Below are 19,554 nucleotides of genomic sequence, written 5' to 3' on the forward strand. Positions count from 1 at the left end.
GGCTTTTACTCTAACTTTTAATCTGTTTTTATGCTGTTTAAAATTTTTAAAAGTTTTATATTTTATGCTGTATTTGGGAATTTTAACTATTGTGAACTACTCAGAGAGTTTGGGCTACTGGGCCATATAAAAATAATATTATTTATAGTAAATAAATAAATGTAGGGAAAACTCATTCTCTCACCTATTCCAGGCATTCTGCTTTCCCGTGCTGTTGACTTCTTCCATAACCTGCTCAAGCAGGTGAACCTTCCAAGCAGAGACATGAAGAGCAAAAGCCAGGCCACATATCCATGTGTGGTAATGTCTGGGGATGTGGCTGTCCTTGAACCCTCTGGCCCAGTCGAGGTGAAGATGGAAAAGGAGGAGCCAGAGAACACCAACGACTTGGCCAAGGAATGGGACACAGCTGGAGATGTCCTGATGGTAAATCCACCCAGCTGGAGATGTCCTGATGGTAAATCCACCCAGCCAAGTAACTCCCCATTCATCCCAGCCTGAGCCACAGGAGGTTATGAAAAGCCAATGAAGGGTCACCCAACGTTGGGAAAAGCAAGGCCAGGACATTCTGCAGGCCCTACAGGTCACCCCAGACCATGTCTCTTCTCCGGGATGTGTACCCTATTGCCAGCTACTTGGGGTGACGCTGGAGGAGGATGTTGAGGCCTACCTCACCACCTTTGAGCAAGTCACTCACCTTGTACCTTCCCTGAGTGGCAAAGCCCTGCAGGCCTACAGCAGCCTTCACCTCAATGAGGCAAGAAACTATGGGAATTTGAAGACCGCCATTCTCCAGGGCTACAATCAGTGCAGAGATGCAGCGTTGGCGCTTCCGCCAAGGGGCCCCGTGACATCTGCAGCCGGCTCCAGGAGCTGTGCTGTCGCTGGTTGAGGCCGGAAAGCCACCAAGGAGCAGATCCTGGAGCTGCTGATCCTGGAGCAGTTTCTGGTCATCCTGCCAGAAGAAATCCTGAGCTGGGTCTGGATGCGGCATCTGGAGAGCTGTGCCCATGCCGTGACCCTCACAGAGGAGTTCCAGCTGGGGCGGTGAGATACAAGAGCAGCTGGTAAGGGGTGGATTTGTTTTTTCCTGTGTAGATTTTATAACATATTGGGGGGCGCTGCAAGGGCTAAGGAACAGGGCTAGTTATTCCAATGAGATGAGGTGAAGCAGTTACATTGGGGAGGGGGAGGCTGGCCACTTACTTATCACCCAAAAAAGAGGACAAGAGGGAACACTGGTTGCCTGTTGGCTACCAAAGGTTCTTGTACTAGCGTACAAAGTCCTAATCAACTTGGGACCAGGATACCTGAGAGAGCGCCTTCTCCCCTATCAACCTGCCCAGTCACTGAGGTCATCCTAGGGCCTGCTTCTGGTGGTTCCACATAAACTTATTGTCTGATTGAAGTCCACCAGGAGAAGAGCCTTCAGTGTGGTGCCCACCCCACCCCAATGGAATTCCCTGCCTCTGGAAGTCAGGCAGGCACCAACTTTGTATTCCTTCCAGCGCCTCCTGAAAACGTCGTCGTTCCAGGAAGCCTTCCTTTAATGACCAGCTGCGGTTTATTTTGCACTTTGCTTCTATAAAAATATATATTTTAATGTGTTTTGATTCTGTTTTGATTCTATTTTATTTTGTCCACCGCTCCGAAATTCTGAATGGGGAGCAGGATATAAATATTGTAAATAAATAAATAACAATTTGCATAACACTTCCATATACTAATATATAGAAATTTAGAAATAGACATACAATAGATCTCACTATAGTAGGGAAGACTGGTCAGGTGACCTATGTGGCTGACGAGTCTGCTGTCCAGGTGCTAGTTCTTCATGGGCAGCTTCAGGGCTCCTGGATGCTCTTCGTTCTTATGGTTCTTTACCTTTATACTGAAGTTAGACAGGACAGCTCTTCAGATTGAGGATGCCATTGAAATAGAGGACTGACCTCTGGAAAGTAGGGCACCTGGCTACTGGGAAGAATTCCGGAAGGGGCAGAATATTCTGGCTTCCAACCTCCATCTATCTGTATGTCATGTTTTATTTTATTTTTATTTTTATTTATTTATGTATTTATTTATTTATTACATTTTTATACTGCCCAATAGCTGAAGCTCTCTGGGCAGTTCACAAAAATTAAAACCATAATAAAACAACCAACAGGTTAAAAACACAAATACAAAATACAGTATAAAAAGCACAACCAGGATAAAACCATGCAGCAAAATTGATATAAGATTAAAATACAGAGTTAGAACAGTAAAATTTAAATTTAAGTTAAAATTAAGTGTTAAAATACTGAGAGAATAAAAAGGGTCTTCAGCTGGCGATGGAAAGAGTACAGTATAGGCACCAGGCAGACCTCTCTGGGTTGCTCATTCCACAGCCGGGGTGCCACAGCAGAGAAAGCCCTCCTCGTAGTAGCCACCTGCCTCACTTCCTTTGGCAGGGGCTCACGGAGAAGGGGCCCTGTAGATGTCTTAAGGCCCGGGCAGGTACATATGGGAGGAGGCGTTCCTTCAAATAACCTGGCCCCAAACCGTTTAGGGCTTTGACTGTCAATACCAGCACTTTGAATCGGGCCCGGACCTGGACTGGCAGCCAAAGAAGTTGTAAAAGGACTGGCGTAATGTGATCTGTTGAGAAATTAGCCCATGCAAACTGGATTTCCTTGGTCCAGCGCTGTGGGCTTTTAACAAGAATAACTCACTGCTTCATGTACTTCCCTGAATATTGGAGTAACTGCATGAGATTCCCTTTCCACATGGGTCTTTACATCATAAATCAAGGCCTAATGAGTCTTCATCCTTGGGATGAAAATCACCTTCTCTTGCAGCATACAAGATTGGCTCATTTGCTTGAGTTACTCAGGGGCGTCCTTGACTGAGCTGTATTTATTGAGCTGCACAAGTGTGTCTGTTAGGTAGAAACCTGTTCTTGCTCTCTGCCAGTGGTTGTCTGTCTGGGCTAATTGAATTATTCTGCAAGCAGAGTGAAATCCAATAAAATTTCAATGGGGAGCGGTATATAAATATTGTAAATAAATAAATAAATAAATAATAAAAAGAGGAATTTATTAAATAGCCCCATACAATTTGAACTTCAAAAAGCTCTTCAAGGGAAAAACCCAAATTCAGGTAGAAACTGACTTCTACCATCTGATAGCAGATCCTGGTTAGACGAAAAAGCCTTTGCCTTTGGATGTGCCTCCCTTTGTCGGGACAGTGCCTCCACTCCTGACTCACTATTGTCATGTTTGGCTTTATTTCCAGGTAACAGTAAGTGTCAAAGTCGAAGCCATGATCTCAGCAGAGATGGAGACTGATCACAGGCTCCTCCTCAGCACGCGCCGCAGGCGAGGGCAACGAAAAATAAACACAAGTGACCTATAAACTCTAAAATGGTTTCTTGGATTCAACAGGACACAGGTGACTATGACAGAGAGTCAACAGAGACCTTGGCAAAAGCTGCCGCTCTATTTCAGCCAGGTGTACAGCCTTTGCTGCGTGTGATTGAGCACACAGTTATTTATTTCTGGATTAATTTATTAATAATATTTATATTCTACCTTTCCACAAATAACAACAACAAAAACAATTATTATTAGTAATAGTAGTATCTGGGCAACCAGGTGAGTAAAAAATTAAAAAATTACTTGCGAGCTAGGAACTTTTGTGAACTTATTACTAGCCGGGCTGCTGCGGATTGTGGAAAAACAGGGAGATATGCAAAGTTTGGACTGCATGTTATTTTTGAGAAAATATTAAAAAAATCACATCACAGAGTAAGAGAAAGAAGGGTTGAGTTTAGTAGATGCTCCCCCCAACTACCTTAGATTTAAATCAGGGTTGGAGAACCTTTTTCCTCTTTAGCGCTGCATTCTCTTTGTGGCTAATCTGTCAGGGGCCGCATGCTGGCAGGAACTGGGAGTAGACAGGACCATCACTGTTTTCCCCTCTTTGCCACCAGCATGAGATTAAGCCAAGGACCAGAGGTTCCCACCTCTGGTTTAAACATTAATTTGAGCTTTAGGAGTCATAAATAGAAAACATAAATTCATTTTCCTATTTCTTTAGGCCTGGGACTGGAAGATCTGAACCTAGAATTAAGTGCTGGCTGTGAGTGGGTGGGAATTACCGTATTTCTTTGATTGTAAGACGCACACTAATTTCAGTACCACCAACAGGAAAAAAAAAACCCTAAGACACACCTGCGATTCTAAGATGCACCCCGTTTTTAGAGATGTTTATATGGGGGGGAAGTGTGTCTTAGAATCAAAGAAATAGGGTAGTTGATTTCAGGTAAAAAGGCAAAGGCTTAAATCATATCTGGCTCAGTATGGGTTGTGAAATAAGGAATGGAAGTGTTTTGCCACCAGAAGAGACTGTAAAGTATAATTTATTGTATTTGTTAATTACATTTATATCCTGCCTTTCTTCCAAGGAGTCCAAGGGTTATCTGGACCCATTTCAGTCTGGTTTCAGGCCAGGGCACGGCACTGAAACAGCCTTGGTGGCGCTGACTGACGACCTACTCCGGGTGAAAGACAGGGGGAGTGCTACCCTGTTGATCTTCCTGGATCTCTCAGCAGCTTTTGATACCATTGATCATGGTATCTTACTGGACCGGCTCTGCGAGATGGGAGTAGGAGGCACTTTGTTACAGTGGTTCCGCTCCTATTTAAAGGACCGACTACAGAGAGTGGGATTGGGGGATTCCTGTTCCACCCCATGGCAATTAAGCTGTGCGGTGCCACAGGGTTCTATTCTATCCCCCATGCTGTTCAACATCTATATGAAGCCGTTGGGTGAAGTCATTAGGGGTTTTGAGGTTGGGTGCCATCAGTATGCTGATGATACTCAGCTCTACTTCTCCTTGTCATCGGAGTGAGCTGGGGCTGTGAAGGTGCTGGACCTGTGCCTGGAGGCTATAATGGGCTGGATGAGGGTCAATAAACTGAAGCTGAATTCTGATAAGACAGAAGCTCCATGGATTGGTGGTTCCCGAGTCCGGGAATTGGGTAAGCGACCTGTTCTGGATGAGGTGGCGCTCCCTCTGAAGGAGCAGGTGCATAGCTTGGGAGTACTCCTAGATCCATCCTTGTCACTGGAGGCCCAGTTGGACTCCGTGGCACGGAGTACTTGGGGTCAGCTTTGGCTGATCCGCCAGCTACAGCCTTTCCTGGACAGGGACAACCTAGCCACAGTAGTGCATGCACTGGTAACTTCCTGATTAGACTACTGCAATGCACTCTACGTGGGGCTGCCCTTGAAGATGACTCAGAAGTTGCAGCTAGTGTAAAATGCAGCAGCTAGACTGCTGGCAGGTACATCTTACAGAGACCACGTAACACCGGTCTTAAAGGAATTGCACTGGCTTCCTATACGCTTCCGGTTGGAATTCAAGGTGTTGGTAATGACGTTTAACGCCCTAAACGGCTTGGGACCTCGATACTTGAGAGAGCGCCTCTCTTTTTATATGCCTGCCCGAGACTTGAGATCTGTTGGAGGAGCCCTTCTCCGCATCCCACCAGCATAACACATTCGCTATGATGGGACAAGGGAGAGTTGTGGCACCCCGACTGTGGAATGCCTTCCCCTTGGAGGCCCGACTGGTGCCAACGCTGATTTTATTCCGGCGCCAAGTGAAAACATGGCTTTTTAACAAAGCTTTTAATGGTTGAATTCACTAAGTTGGCACATTGTTTGAATAGTTTTACTGCTTTTAAATTATATATTGTTTTAACTTGGTTTGTGGTTTAATTTGTTTTTAGTTGTGTATATTTACTGTTTTATACTGTATGCTTTTATCTGTATGCCACCCTGAGATCTTATTGATATAGGGCGGGATATAAATGTTTTAAATAAATAAATAAATAAATATCCAAAAGTTCTATGTATTCAGAGATAGGACACCTCTAGGTAGGGTCAAGCTGCACGTTATATTAAATTCATAGTGTGCAGTTCCCAGTGTGTGTGTACGTGCATTTTAAGCAAGTGCTGTCAGATTTATTTTTAGTATCTTAACTGCCATGCATAATGGGGGGGGGGGGGTGATTGTGGCGTTACACCCCAAATGTATGTCTAGGGTTTGTAAGTCTGTGGTTTTAGAATGTTGGCCTGAGTGGGTGGAGTTAGAATGTCTGGGGAGGGGGAGGAGTGATATATAAGGGAAGGATTGAGGGAGACTTTTTAGGTACTCTTAGAGTTTTTAGCTCTCTGTGCTTTAGCTCTCTGTGTTTAGAGTACTTAAGTTCTAGAGAATTTGAAGTTCAGTGTAGAGAGTGGTGTCTTTGGGGTGTGGTGTGCACATAGTTGATGTATATTAAACAATACTGATAATAAAGAAAGCTCAAGAGTGGTTGTGTGAGAGAAAGGAAAGCACGTAGGTGAATGAGTGAAAGGATTAGATGAAAGGTTTCAAAAAAAGTTTTTAAATGTTTTATTTTGAAACAAAGCTTGTGAACTTTTAAAATAAATTTTAATTATTTTCTTTTTAACTACCACAAGAATCCCACGTGTCTGTTTGGCATTTATCATCTGAAGTTTATACATTTAGCACCCACTCTGTCAATAATTCACCCCAGCACATATAACTCACAGTGTATTATTTTATATATTGAAATCCTTCTCCATTTAACCCCCTTTCTCCACATAGTCTGGAGGAAGGCAGTGTTTGTCCCTCGCCTCAGGCGTATCAAGCGGTGGTGCTTAGCTTGAGCAGGGAGTAGCCGCGGCCAGGCCTGGTGTTCAGAGCCTGTGTCGTGGCAGTGATTAAACCACCCTTCCTTGCATGCTAGTCCTGAACCAGGTTGCCTTCCACTCACATCTGAGCAATGAAACACAGTCACACACATTGAGCGCTGCACACAGTATTTTTAAGAGGATGGGTACTTTGACTCCTAACTAACCCCACCACCGTTAAAGAAATGCAGACAAATGCATGACTTCACATCATTTTTATTCCTTCTATAACCCTGGGAGGTAGTTTACTTAGGCTGTGTGAGTCAGCCAAGGTCACCAGGTGAGCTTCATGGCTGAACAGGTGGTTCCCACACCCATTTTTTTTTAAAAAAAATATATATCTGTTAACTAGCAACTTAGACAACGTTTCTCACACCCAAATTGGCCCTTGGCAATTTCCTGGTAAATAATAAGTGTTACAACCTGTCTTTGTCCTAAAACTTTCTACTGTTTTGCTAACCTGCTGTTAACACTCCCCTGGAAAGAACTCCACTGAAATATTAGGAGGCTTCACTTCTGTGGCATGAGACTGAAATTACAAACCGTACCAAGATTTTGTTTTACAATAAAATTATTTATTTTTAAAAAGTTGAATTAACAAAACAAATTCTAAAACATCCTGAAAGGATCAGCCCCTAAAGGTTGTTACTGCTTAAGAGCAGCTCAGACAAGAGGCTGCAGTGTGGTGCAGAAAGCAGCAAGAGTGACCTATTGTGGCATTGACAAAAGAGGTAGCTGTAGTGCAGGGTCAGGCAACATTTGGCCTTCCAGATGTTGTGGCCTACAACTCCCAAAATCCCTCGTGGTTGGGGATGGGAGGGGGCGTGACTCTCTGGATGTTTTGGTCTACAAGTTGCCTGCCTCTGCCTGTAACTCGAAAACGGGAAAATATATAGGAGGACTAAAACGAACGATGTAACATAAACAATTCCTCTTGCAACCAGGGTGGTGTGTACGCCGCAATTCTGCCCACACGCTAAAAAGCCACAGAATATGGCAATGTGACCCCAGGTGCCAGAGAATCTCAACTTGCTTGCTTTTCTTTAAAGCAAATTGCTAGCCATCTTAAGGGTCGGATTCAGGATCTGCCTTCCACAAGAATAACGGCTCCGCTTGTGAAAGGCCCCTCTGTCTAATTTTGGGAGATTTCCTTCGCCCATTAAGCAGGGTCCCTGATTCTGTGTAGCATTTTCAGAGGGCTGGAGGGGCTGCTGCAGAAAGAAGGGGGCGACGACGTCCACTTCCACCAATGCAATTGATCCAGCATAAATCTGAATCCAACCCCAATACCTAATGAACTAGCGAAGTAAGACTTCCAATGGTTAGAAGGCAGGTTCTCAGCACTCCTTGCCTCCACCCAAAACTCAAGGAGAACAAATTATGCAAAGTAGAAAAAACTGGAAAATAAGTTATGCAAAGTTAGATACTGTGCAAATGTGCTTATTTGTGTAATTTATAGATTGCAGAATTCTGCTTTTTGGGGTTGCAGAATTCAGTTTACCTTAGTGTAGAATCTCAATTTATTTTAAGCACAAAGTACATGCAGTTCTCCTTATAAACGTAGCACCAAGCCTCTTGCACGGGCTTATTTTTGCTCGTTAACCAGAAGCCCTAGAGGTGGTTCAGGACTTTTCAGCCTAACCTCCAAAACTCCTCCTTTGGGTTGTTCCTCTTCAGCCATTCCTCTCTCTCTCTACTCCATCCAACCCCATCTTCAGGCAACTGCTGAATGTGTTAACAACTGCCCACCACTGCCACTCCATCTTCTCTCTAAACAAAGTTCCCTCCTCTGGAACCCATTCACAGGACCACACGTCGCTTGGTCTCCACCATCAGCTCCCGGATGTCTTCTCCCTGGGACCTCTTGCCACGGCTGCAGGGAGTTTGTAACTGGCCACTGCCAGGTGTAGTCCAACTTGAAGAGATGCCTGGAGCCAGTCGCTCTGTTTCAGGGAAAAACCAATAGAGAAGGCGACATATATTAGAATGCTGTAGGGGGGAAAAGCTCTTCCGAGTATAGAGAGAGGGGGCGTGGTTGAGCGGTAGTGCACACACTTTGCAAGCAGAAGATTTTGGGTTCAAACCCTACTGTCTCTATTTTTTAAAAAAAGTAAGTGGCCAAAGTGGGAAAGACATTGACCCTGTTCAAACTACACACTAAAGCCATGGTGGTTAAGCATTTTGAGCTAAACATTATGGCTTAGTGTGTCATATGAACCATGATTTAGCGTGTCCTGTGAACTATTCCTAACCATGGTGGCCCCAAAACCATGGTTTAAACATGCTCGCTAACCATTTGCCATAAAAGGGTTAGCAGCCTAACCATGGCTTAGTGTGTTGGATGAACAGGTCTACTGGCTACTTTGCTGCCAGTCAGAGTCTTTTGAGACTGTGCTTTCTAAAAGTCAGAAAATACAAAAGTTCTCCCTCAGGGATTCTGCCACTGAACAGACAAATAACCTGCACAGAGAATGCTAAAAGAGGGGACACAGGACGGGGGACGATGACGACGACGACGACACACAGTCCACCCAGAAGATCTCCTGCATTCAAGTGCCCTTGCCCAGCTTCTATTCATTTCAAAGGGGCTTGCATTTATTCATTGATCAGGAAAATTTATATCCCACCTTTTAATGAAAAACATGGCCAAGGATGGCAAGCTACCATAAAAATAAATGCAAACGCACGCAGGTTGGTGGGATTACTTGTTTGTTTGTTTTTTTAAAAAAAACTCACAATATAAAATGCAGAGAAGGTCCTAGCAAAATTATGTCTCTAGTGGAATTTTAGGATGTTTTAGGATGTTTTAAGAATATATATTATGTTTTAATTCAGTTTTACGTATTTTATATTTACTGTTGTTCCCCGCTTCAATCAAAATGGAGAGGTGGGTTAGAAATAAATTTATTATTATTATTATTTAGGGTATATTGTTCAGTTCAACTGAAAACACAGAAGCTCGGAATTTGTTACTAGGCACAGAATTAGCTTCTGGAGCTTTTCTTTCCCCTTCAAAAGAACAACCTTCTGGTTCATATGCCACTGAAGAAAACCTTGTAAATATGAAGGCGATGCCTTGTAGAACCCAGAAAGGATTCCTCAAAAAGAATCCAGTGTTGAGGGACGGGGCCTGAGTTCAGGGCTGGGATCCAGGGTGGGCAGGTCCACATACCAGCAGAGGCCGTCTAACAAGAGCTCCTCCACTTTACCATTGCCATTGGCTTGCTCACCTGCCTCTCACTCTGGCCCGACCAATGGTGGTATTGAGGAGGAGGAGCAGTAAATGCCCCCGCCTACTTTCTCACTCGCGCTCACTCTGCCAAGCCCTATGCCAATGGCGCTCATTCTGCCAAGTGGAGCAATAATGAGGAAAATGATGAGGAGCAACGGTGGTGAAAATGGAGACTCACTGAGGGAAGGGTGTGTGTGCTGAAGGTGTCCTGCCCAAGGGCTCGCAAAGCCCTAGAGCAGCACTGCCTCAGCGCACAACACAGCTCCTTGAGGGTAACACAATAAATAATCGAAAAATAAACCTAGCCTCATTTACTTCATTTGAAGACATGAATCCTTGGTTTTCTTTGTGCACAATTTTATTTTTTAAAAAAGCACAGTCTATACCTACCTCAAGATCTGTAAGCAGAGTTCGCTATATTTTACTGTTTTGCTCTTCCCAGGAAACGTGACTCACAGATCCTGGTCAGGCTGGAATTCTGCTGTGTACATGTACCCCTTATATGAGAGAAGAGTGCTTCAGACTTGATGCCTGTGGCTTTAAGACAGCCTTTCCCCCATCTTGGTTCCCTCCAGATGTTTTGGGACTTCAACTCCCATCAGCCCCAGCCAGCATGAACATTGGTCAGGAATGTTGGGAGTTGTAGTCCAGAAGATCTAGAGGGCACCAAGGTGGAGAGGGCTGGTTTCGGAAAACTGGAGGGATATATAATGTGTGTCTATATTTAGACACCTAGTTTACTGGATTGTTGGGATAGGGCTAGTTATGCCTTTTAATAAACAGATGAAGTTTACCCTCCTCAGCACAAGATTTTCTCCATGGACAAACCTACCTGTTTCCCACAACACAAGAACACTCCCACCCCACATGGACAAACTGAACACAGCTGACTTACTAGGGCTGTCTGACTTGGTTGCCTCGTCCTCAGGCAGTTGTATTTTCCCAACCTTAGCAGGCCTCTGCCTCCGGGTTTCTCCCAGGACCAGTGCGGGAGAACAGGGCAACACACTGGGCGACACCGATCCCCTGGCACAGAGTTCCAAGGCAGTGTCGCTCCCTGCCTTTTCTCCCTCGTTGGGCCCACTGCCTTTTTCACCCCAACGTCCCAAGATGGCATCCAGCTCCTCAAAGTATTGCCACACCTGCCGGCCGCGGCCATAGCGCCGGTTCTGGTCTTTGGCATCCCGGTAGCCACGCCGGAGGTCCTTGGCACGCTGGCGGCATTGCTCCCAGTCCCGGTCATAACCGAGCGCTGCCATTTGCACCGCTATCTGTTTGTACACCTCCTCATTACGGTACTGTTGATGGAGCTGGCTCTGGACGCTCTCGTGTCCCCAAATGCTCAAGAAGTCACGGGTCTCCCTTTCCCCCCACCTGGCGGCCCGCTGTCCAGGAGCTTGGCTAACCACGGGCTCTGTTTGGCTACTGTCCACAGTCCCATTTGGCTGCAATGCCTCAGAGTCCAGAGAATTCAATGCCTCAGCAGGGCTACCGGTCCACGTTTGGGACCGACCGTGGTGGTGCTCTGGAGATCCATGGGCACACATGCCCACGTAAGTACCTTCTAGAGCCATTTCTTCCTCCGTGTGCCCACTACGCATTTCATACCACCGCCTGAGTATCACGTCCAACTCCTCAAAGTAGTGCCACATTTGCCGCCCACGACCAGAGTACCGGTGGTGCTCCTTAGCCTCCCGGTAGCCACGCCGGAGATCTTTAGCCCGCTGGCGGCACTGCTCCCAGTCACGCTCATACCCCAGGATGGCCATGTCCGCTGCTATTTTCTTATAGACCTCCTCATTCCTGTGCTGGTGATGGAGTAAGCTCTGGGTACAGTCCTGACCCCAAATGCCCAGAAAGTCCCGTGTCTCTTTCTCCCCCCATTTAGCAGCCCGTTGGCAGGGCACGTGGCTATCCTCCACCTCCTCACTAGACCCCGATGTCATATCAATCTGATCACAGTCCTGGACCTCCACGGGGCTCACATTCTGCGTGGATAGCCCCCCGTCTGTAGAATCCTCTCCACAGCTCTGCACACCACCCAGGTCACACCGGGCCTCGGCATTTGCCCCCTGCCCCAGGATCACATCCAGCTCCTCAAAGTACTGCCAGACCTTCCGCCCACGAGCGGAACGCCTGTTGTGGTCCTTGATGTCCTTGTAGCCACGGCGGAGGTCCTTGGCACGCTGGCGACACTGCTCCCAATCCCTGCCGTAGCCCAGGGCCGCCATCTCCGCTGACACCTCTTTGTAGACGTCCTCATTCCAGTGCTGCTGATGGAGTTGTCTCTGGACATGCTTGCACCCCCAAATGCCGAGGAAATCTCGCGTCTCTTTCTCCCCCCAGTTGGCAGCCCGCTGGAAGGTGGCCAGGCTGTTATCCATCCCCTCTTGGAGACCCACCGCCCAAATGCCGCTCTGCTCTGACTCAGCGGAGCTGCCCGAGTCAGGCTCTGTGGTCCCTCCGGCGTCCGTGTCCCCCACCAAATCATCTGCTCCATCCAATCCATCATACCCGTTGCCCAGTTCAAAGAGTGGCCCGAGTATCGCGTCCAACTCCTCAAAATACTGCCACACCTGTCGGCCGCGCCCAGAGCGTCGGTTCTGGTCCTTGATGTCCTTGTAACCCCGGCGAAGGTCTTTCGCACGTTGGCGGCACTGCTCCCAATCACGGTCGTATCCCAGGGCTGCCATTTGTGCCGCAATCTTCTTATACACCTCCTCATTCCGATACTGGTGTTGCAGCATCTTCTGGACACGTGCGTGTCCCCAGATGCTCAGGAAAGCTCGGGTCTCCTTCTCTCCCCAGTTGACCGCACGTTGCTTCCGGCGGGATGCAGCTCTCAAAGCCTCCGTTGCTGATGGAGACATGCAAAGCAGAAAAGATGCGCAGCTCAGAGCAGGCTGGTAAGGACGAGTAAAAAACCCAGTTCCCTATGTGCAGTATAGATACTTGTTGTTCCCAGAAGGCGCAAAACACTTACAGCAGCCATCTCGAACCTGGTGCCCTCCAGATATTTTGGGACTATAATTCCCAGAGTTCCTGAAAATTGGCCATACTTACTGATGCTGATGAGTTAACATCCAAAACTTATTATTATTATTATTATTATTAGTAGTAGTAGTAGTAGTATCCCGCCTTTTTGCCCAATACTGGGCCTCAAGGCAGCCTTACAAAATTTAAAACATATACATTTTAAACCTAGGAAAAGTAATGTACAAAAATTAAAATTAAAATAAATAATAATAATAAATTACAATATTAAAACATTAAACGTTTAAAACACATGACAATTTTACAAGGCCTTAACATAGATGGAAGGACCAGATTATTCTCCAAAGGCCTGCCGGAACAAAGAAGTTTTTGCCTGCTTCCAAAAGCACATCAAGGAGGGAGCCAGTCTAGCTTCCCCGGGAAGAGAATTACAAAGCACTGGAGCAGCCACCGAGAAGGCCCTCCCCCATGTTCCTACCAAGCGCCTGTGAAGATGGTGCGACTGAAAGAAGGACTTCTCCAGAAGATCTCAAAGCATGGGCAGGCTCATAAGGGAGAATACGGTCTTTCAGATAACCTGGACCCGAGCCATATGGAGGGCACCAGGTTGGGGAAGACTGATTTAAGGAGATGTTGCACCCATTCCCATCTCTCATCAGGTGTTTTACTGCACCCTTCCCCAATTTGGTACCCTCCAGATGTGTCAGACTACAATTCCCTGAGATTGCCACATGGGCTGGGGATAAAGTGGGTTGTAGTCCAAAACATATGGAGGGTGCCAGATTGTGCCATTGGAAGTCCATCACTTTACTAGTCTACACATGGTTTCCTTTTTAGTTTTGTTTAATTTGTAAACAAAAATACAAAATGTAACTCAGATAGTTTAAACAAGAGAAGAGGGGGGACTCCTAAACAAAACCAACGCAATAAAATAACATTTCATCTTGTCATATATATATATGTTAGTTAATATTGTTCCAATACCTAATAAACATGTTACATAATGACCTGGTCAAATGGTCGTTGCAGGAGAAAATTCTTGGGAGGAAGACACCAAAGAACGTCCTGGCTGAGCCAACGGAGTAGGCCTCAGTATCCCATTTGAGGTATCAAGGTGGAATAAGCCTGGATAAAATTCCAAGGGACTCCATTTTACATTATTATTTATTGCATTTCTATTCCACCTTTGTTCCATCATGGAACTCTAGATGGCTACATGTGGTTCCCAGGTAGTCTCCCCTCCAAGAACTGACCAGCCCGAGACCTGCTTAGCTTCAGCAAGGTGGCTGCCTCATGTGCCTTCAGACCATACCCTGGGATGCTAGAATTCCCAGAACACCTTCTGAAAGCCTACAACCTGTGGCTCTCCAGATGTTTTCGGCTACAACTCTCATCACCCTTTGTCAGCGTGGCCAATGGTGAGCGGTTATGTGAGTCACAGGCCAAAAGAGCTGGAGGGCCACACGTTACCCACTCCTGTTCCAGACCATATTGACAATGACGAGCAAAGGTGACAAGATGTTTATTATGATTTATAATTTGAGTAGGGAGTTGGTGGGGGGGAGAAGATGCATTTATTGCTGTCCCATGCTTTTCTCACCTGTTTCTTGTAGGTCACATGGCTCCTTTCTGGGAACTCCAGGTAAGTCATACTCGCTCTGGCCTTCTTCCTCTTGGGAGGTGCCATCAGGACTAGGTTGGGAGCTGGAATACTCCCACAAGGTGCATGGCTGCATCGTCTCCGAGGTCACTCTCTCAACCTTCACGGACATCGTGACCTGTGGAGGGGAGCCAATGGTGTCCCATTGCATGAAGCCCTAGTGAACAAAATTCAACACACACACACATGACCTGCTTTCAGCTACTCAGGAAAGCAACCTCACAGGAAACCTAGCAGCCACCTCCAGTACTGTGACCAGCTGTGCCAGGGAGAAGGCCATAGAGCTATCAAGGGACAGGAGTACCCTTCCAGTCAACTCCGAGAGTACATTCATACTTATGTTTTTAAGCATCCTCCACTCACTGTTTTTACAAGCCAAGTAAGCAGGGCATCTGAATGCCATATTGTCATACCACGGTATCCTATCAGTAGGAGATCCCATGAAAAAAACTTGTGTGGGATACATAGCAGAAGTTATTTCTTGTTCTACATCATCAATAATAATAATAATATATTTCTTACCCACCTCTCCGATTGGATCGAGGAGGGGAACAACAGCAAGCATAAAATACTGATTAAAAACATGGTATACACTGTTTAAAAACATCCTAAAAGCATCCTAAAAACATACTAAAAATATCCTAAAATTCTACTGGATAGGCATGCTGGAAGAAATCAGTCTTGATAGCTTTCTTGAATGCTAAAACACCGTCAAGCTGATGAGTCTCCTCCAGCAGGCTATTCCACAGTCTGGGAGCAGCAGAAGAGAAGGTCCTCTGGGTAATGGTTGTCAGCCTAGTCTTTGCTGACTGAAGTAGATTCTTCCCAGAGGACCTGAGTGTGCAGGGCGCATAGTATGGGAGAAGGCGATCCCACAGGTAGCCTGGACCCAAACCATGTAGGGCTTTAAAAGTGATAACCAACACTTTATACTTCGCCCGGAAACTAATTGGCAGCCAGTGAAGAGATTTTAGGACTGGTGTGATGTGATCACCCCTAGATGTTCCAGTGACCAGCCTGGTTGCCATATTTTGAACTGTTCTTTTCTTCCCAAATCGTTTCCCCCCCCCCCCCTCCTATGCTTCCTTCTTATACGTTTAACTAAAAACCTTTATTCTGTAACTTAAATTTGAACAAATGATGAATTGAATATTCTTGTTCCCTTCTGCTTCCTTTTCCCTTCCTAGTTCTAACACCCCAACTGCAGATTTGCACAAACTGAAATCATCACCAATTCTTTCCGTTGGCAGCTCATTCCATGCTTGCGCATGCATCTCTCCAAGAGTCCAAAATCCAGTCAGGCAATACCTTTATTGGCACAACTTTATTGGCACAACTGAGCTCCCCAGAGAGGTCCGTGAGTCCCTGCCAAAGGAAGTGAGGCAGGTGGCTACTAGAAGGAGGGCTTTCTCCGCTGTGGCACCCTGGCTGTGGAATGAGCTCCCCAGAGAGGTCTGCCTGGCACCTACACGGTACTGCTTTCATCGCCAGCTGAAGACCTTTTTATTCTCTCAGTATTTTAACACTTAATTTTAACTTAAATTTAAATTTTACTGTTCTAACTCTGTATTTTAATCTTATATCAATTTTGTTGCGTGGTTTTATCCTGGTTGTGTTTTTTATACTGTATTTTGTAATTGTGCTTTTAACATGTCGGTTGTTTTATTATGGTTTTAACTTTTGTGAACTGCCCAGAGAGCTTCGGCTATTGGGCGGTATAGAAATGTAATAAATAAATAAATAAATAAATAAATAAATTTTATCTCTGAAACAGTGACTTCTTTCTCATGTGGCTTCCAGGCAGGCCTACAACATTCTAACACAAGGATGGGGAAATTGTGGCCCTCCAGATAAGAACATAAGGAGAGCCATTGTGGATCAGAACAAGGGTCCATCTAGTCCAGCACTCTGTTCACATAGTGGCCAACCAGCTGTCGGCCAGGGACCAACAAAGCAGGACACGGTGTAACAGCACCCTCCCACCCATGTTCCCCAGCAACTGGCATATAGGCTTACTGCCTCTGATACTGGAAGTAGCATACAGCTATCAGGACTAGTAGCCCTTGATAGCCTTCTCCTCCAGAAATATATTTTGTCCTCCAACTCTCATCATCCCTCATCAGTGGCTATGCTGCCTAGGGCAGATGGGAGTTGTAGACCCAAACATATGTAGGGTCAGAAGATGCCCACCCCAGTTCTAACACCTGAAATGAAAAGTTAAACCAACACCCTCTGACTTCTGTGGTTTGCTCATTTGTTTCAGTGCAATCCAATCCATGTCTACTCAGAAGTCCCAATTAATGCAAAGGTTAATTAGTGAAGAACACATCAAGCAGCCTTACAGTGCAATCCTATCCATGTCCATTCAGAAGTAAACCCCACTGTGTTCTATGAGGCTTACTCCCAGGTAAGTGTGTATAGGAGTGCAGCCTCAGTTACTTAATGGCACATCAATATTTGTAAGGAAATGCTCTATCTTAGGGTGACCATATACAAAGGAGGACAGGGCTCCTGTATCTTTAACAGTTGTATTGAAAAGGTAATTTCTGCAGATGTCATTTGTATGTATGGAGAGCCTGGTGAAATTTCCTCTTCATCACAACAGTTAAAGCTGATCTGGTCACTCTTGTATAGCTCCTGCAGCTTTAATTGTTGTGATGAAGAGGGAATTTCACCAGGTTCTCCATATATCCAAATGACAGCTGCTGAAATTCCCTTTTCAATCTACTCTATCTAGTCCAGTATATGTCAGTGGTTCAGGTACACAAGAGGGAGGATGGGGTTGCCCCCATGTCTTGCTTGTGGACTTCCCATTGGAGCATCTGGCTGGCCAATGAGGGAACAGAATGCTGGATGAGAGGGGGCTTTGGTATGATCCGGCTGGGCTCTCATGTTGATGACTCTCTAGGGCCTTTCCCAGCTCTGCTTCTATTGCAGCTCCTTTAATCTGGAGGCACCCAGGACTGAACCAAAGGCACTCTACATGCAAAGCATATGCTTACTGCCAAGCTTTGGCCATTCCCTGCAGTGTCCAGGCCCTATGCACTTAATGAATGTTTCCTGAAAGCTTCTTAAATATTTCCATCATGTGTTGGTAACAAGCCAGTATCTGGTATTCTTCTCATGATCCTTTATCTCCAACGATGTTATGAATAAAAAGCTAAGCTGCAAACCACAGAATAGAAGAGGGTGATTAACAACCTCAGGTCAGGACAATACAGTGAAGCAAGATAGTTTAAACCACTACCCACACCACACCAAGTGCAGCCAGTATGGTGTAGTGGTTAGAGTACTGGACTGTGACACGGGAGATCCGGGTTCTAGCCCTCACTCTGCCAGGAAGCCTACTGGGTGACTTTGGGAGAGTCACTGTCTCTCAGCCCAACCTACCTCACAGGGTTGTTGTGAGGGTGAATGGAAAGGAGGACCATGCCTTGGGCTCCTTGGAGGAAAAGATGGGATATAATTGTAACTTATGTAAATAAATAATACATATTGGGGGTCCTGATATATCTCTTGTTCCCTGACAGGGCTCACTTTGACCTTGTGGACAGAGCCTGGTGCTCACCTGGCCTTCCCAGGCCTTAGCCTTCAGCTGTCCCTCTTGGAACTCCTCCGCCAGGGCCACAGCTTGAGCGCAGGTTTCCGGATGACACTCCCACACCCATCTCTGCATTTCCTCTGGCAAGACCGTCAGGAACTGCTCCAGAACCAGGAGCTCCAGAATCTGCTCCTTGGTGCGGCTCTCCGGCTTCAGCCAACAGCGGCCAAGCTCCCAAAGGAGGCTACAGGCCTCGCGGGGGCCTTCCGCCTCGTGATAGCGGAACTGCCGAAAGCGCCGACGCCTCGTCTCCGCGCTCACGGCGTCCCCCCGCAAGATGGCAGCCTTCACCCTCACATAGTCCCCGGCATCTCTGGGATCGAGGCTGTTGTAAGCCTGCTGGGCATCTCTGCTAAGCAACGGCACGAGTCGGGTCACCCACTCCACTTTGGGCCACCTGCAGGCCATGGCCACTCGCTCAAAGGTAGCCAGGTAGATCTCAATGTCGGCACCAGGAGATAACTGGGGCAGCTGAGGACTCTTCAGAGGGGGATTCTGTCCATCTCCTGAGAAGGCTTGGGAGGCCTTTAGCTCCTCTAGCCACTGGACCGCCCAGTGCTGAGGCAGCCCCTCCTGTGTTTCAGTACTGGCCCATGTCGGAGCCATCCACGTTGCCCATGTCCGATGGTCTCCAGCTGGGCCCTTTCCAGAGTCAGGGGCTGGGGTCTCTTCCAGTTCCACCTTCACCTGGGACAACTCGGCCTGGTCGTGCGGAGCTGCAGCCTGGAATCCCAGCTGGCAACGACTCTCCAGCTCAGCTGCCATCACAGGGCCTCTGTGCTCCGTTTCTCCCAGCTCTCAATGGAAGCAGGGAAAGAAGCCTGCAGCCAGAACACCAAAATAGGATTTTAACAGTCAGATACAAAAGAAGGGCCCAGCTCTTGCTCTCACTTGAGACACACACACAAGCCTAGAAGTTTTTTGTGTTTTTTTACATTCCAAATTCCTTTCCCTTTCACCCGAGGACACTATCATTTTCAAAGCCATCCGACCCCTCAAGCCCCACATGAGACTAGCCTGGTAATGGGAGAGGGTGCACAAGACTTGGAACAGCATCTGCCTCCAAAAGGATGGAATGGAATCCTATACAGGCCTCCATTGCGGTAAACCCCAATGAGTTCAACAGGGGTTACAATTCAGTAAATACAGCAGCCTTCCCAACCTAGTGTTCTGCTGGCTGGGGATTATGGGTGTTGTAGGAAGAACACAACTCCAGGACTGAAGCCATAAGACTATATAAATCTTTAAGCAACAGCCATTTTTATTCAATTGAGAGAGAGAGAGAGAGAGAGAGAGAGAGAAGCATTTCTAAAACAAGATTCA

General features: G+C 46.5%; 1 protein-coding gene across 1 annotated transcript; it reads right to left on the reverse strand.

Annotated features, from left to right (window-relative positions):
• Positions 1-7,297: 7,297 nt before the first annotated feature.
• Positions 7,298-19,047, reverse strand: LOC134406246 (zinc finger and SCAN domain-containing protein 20-like). The gene is made up of 4 exons (XM_063137571.1): positions 18,199-19,047; positions 14,571-14,748; positions 10,872-12,833; positions 7,298-8,687 (listed from the first exon to the last, which is right to left on the reverse strand). Exons 1-4 carry the CDS (start codon positions 18,994-18,996, stop codon positions 8,545-8,547), a joined length of 3,081 nt encoding a protein of 1,026 aa, XP_062993641.1. The 5' UTR covers positions 18,997-19,047; the 3' UTR covers positions 7,298-8,544.
• Positions 19,048-19,554: the final 507 nt, after the last annotated feature.

The sequence above is a fragment of the Elgaria multicarinata genome, chromosome 11 (assembly GCF_023053635.1).
Source record: "Elgaria multicarinata webbii isolate HBS135686 ecotype San Diego chromosome 11, rElgMul1.1.pri, whole genome shotgun sequence".
NCBI classification, from domain to species: domain Eukaryota; kingdom Metazoa; phylum Chordata; class Lepidosauria; order Squamata; family Anguidae; genus Elgaria; species Elgaria multicarinata.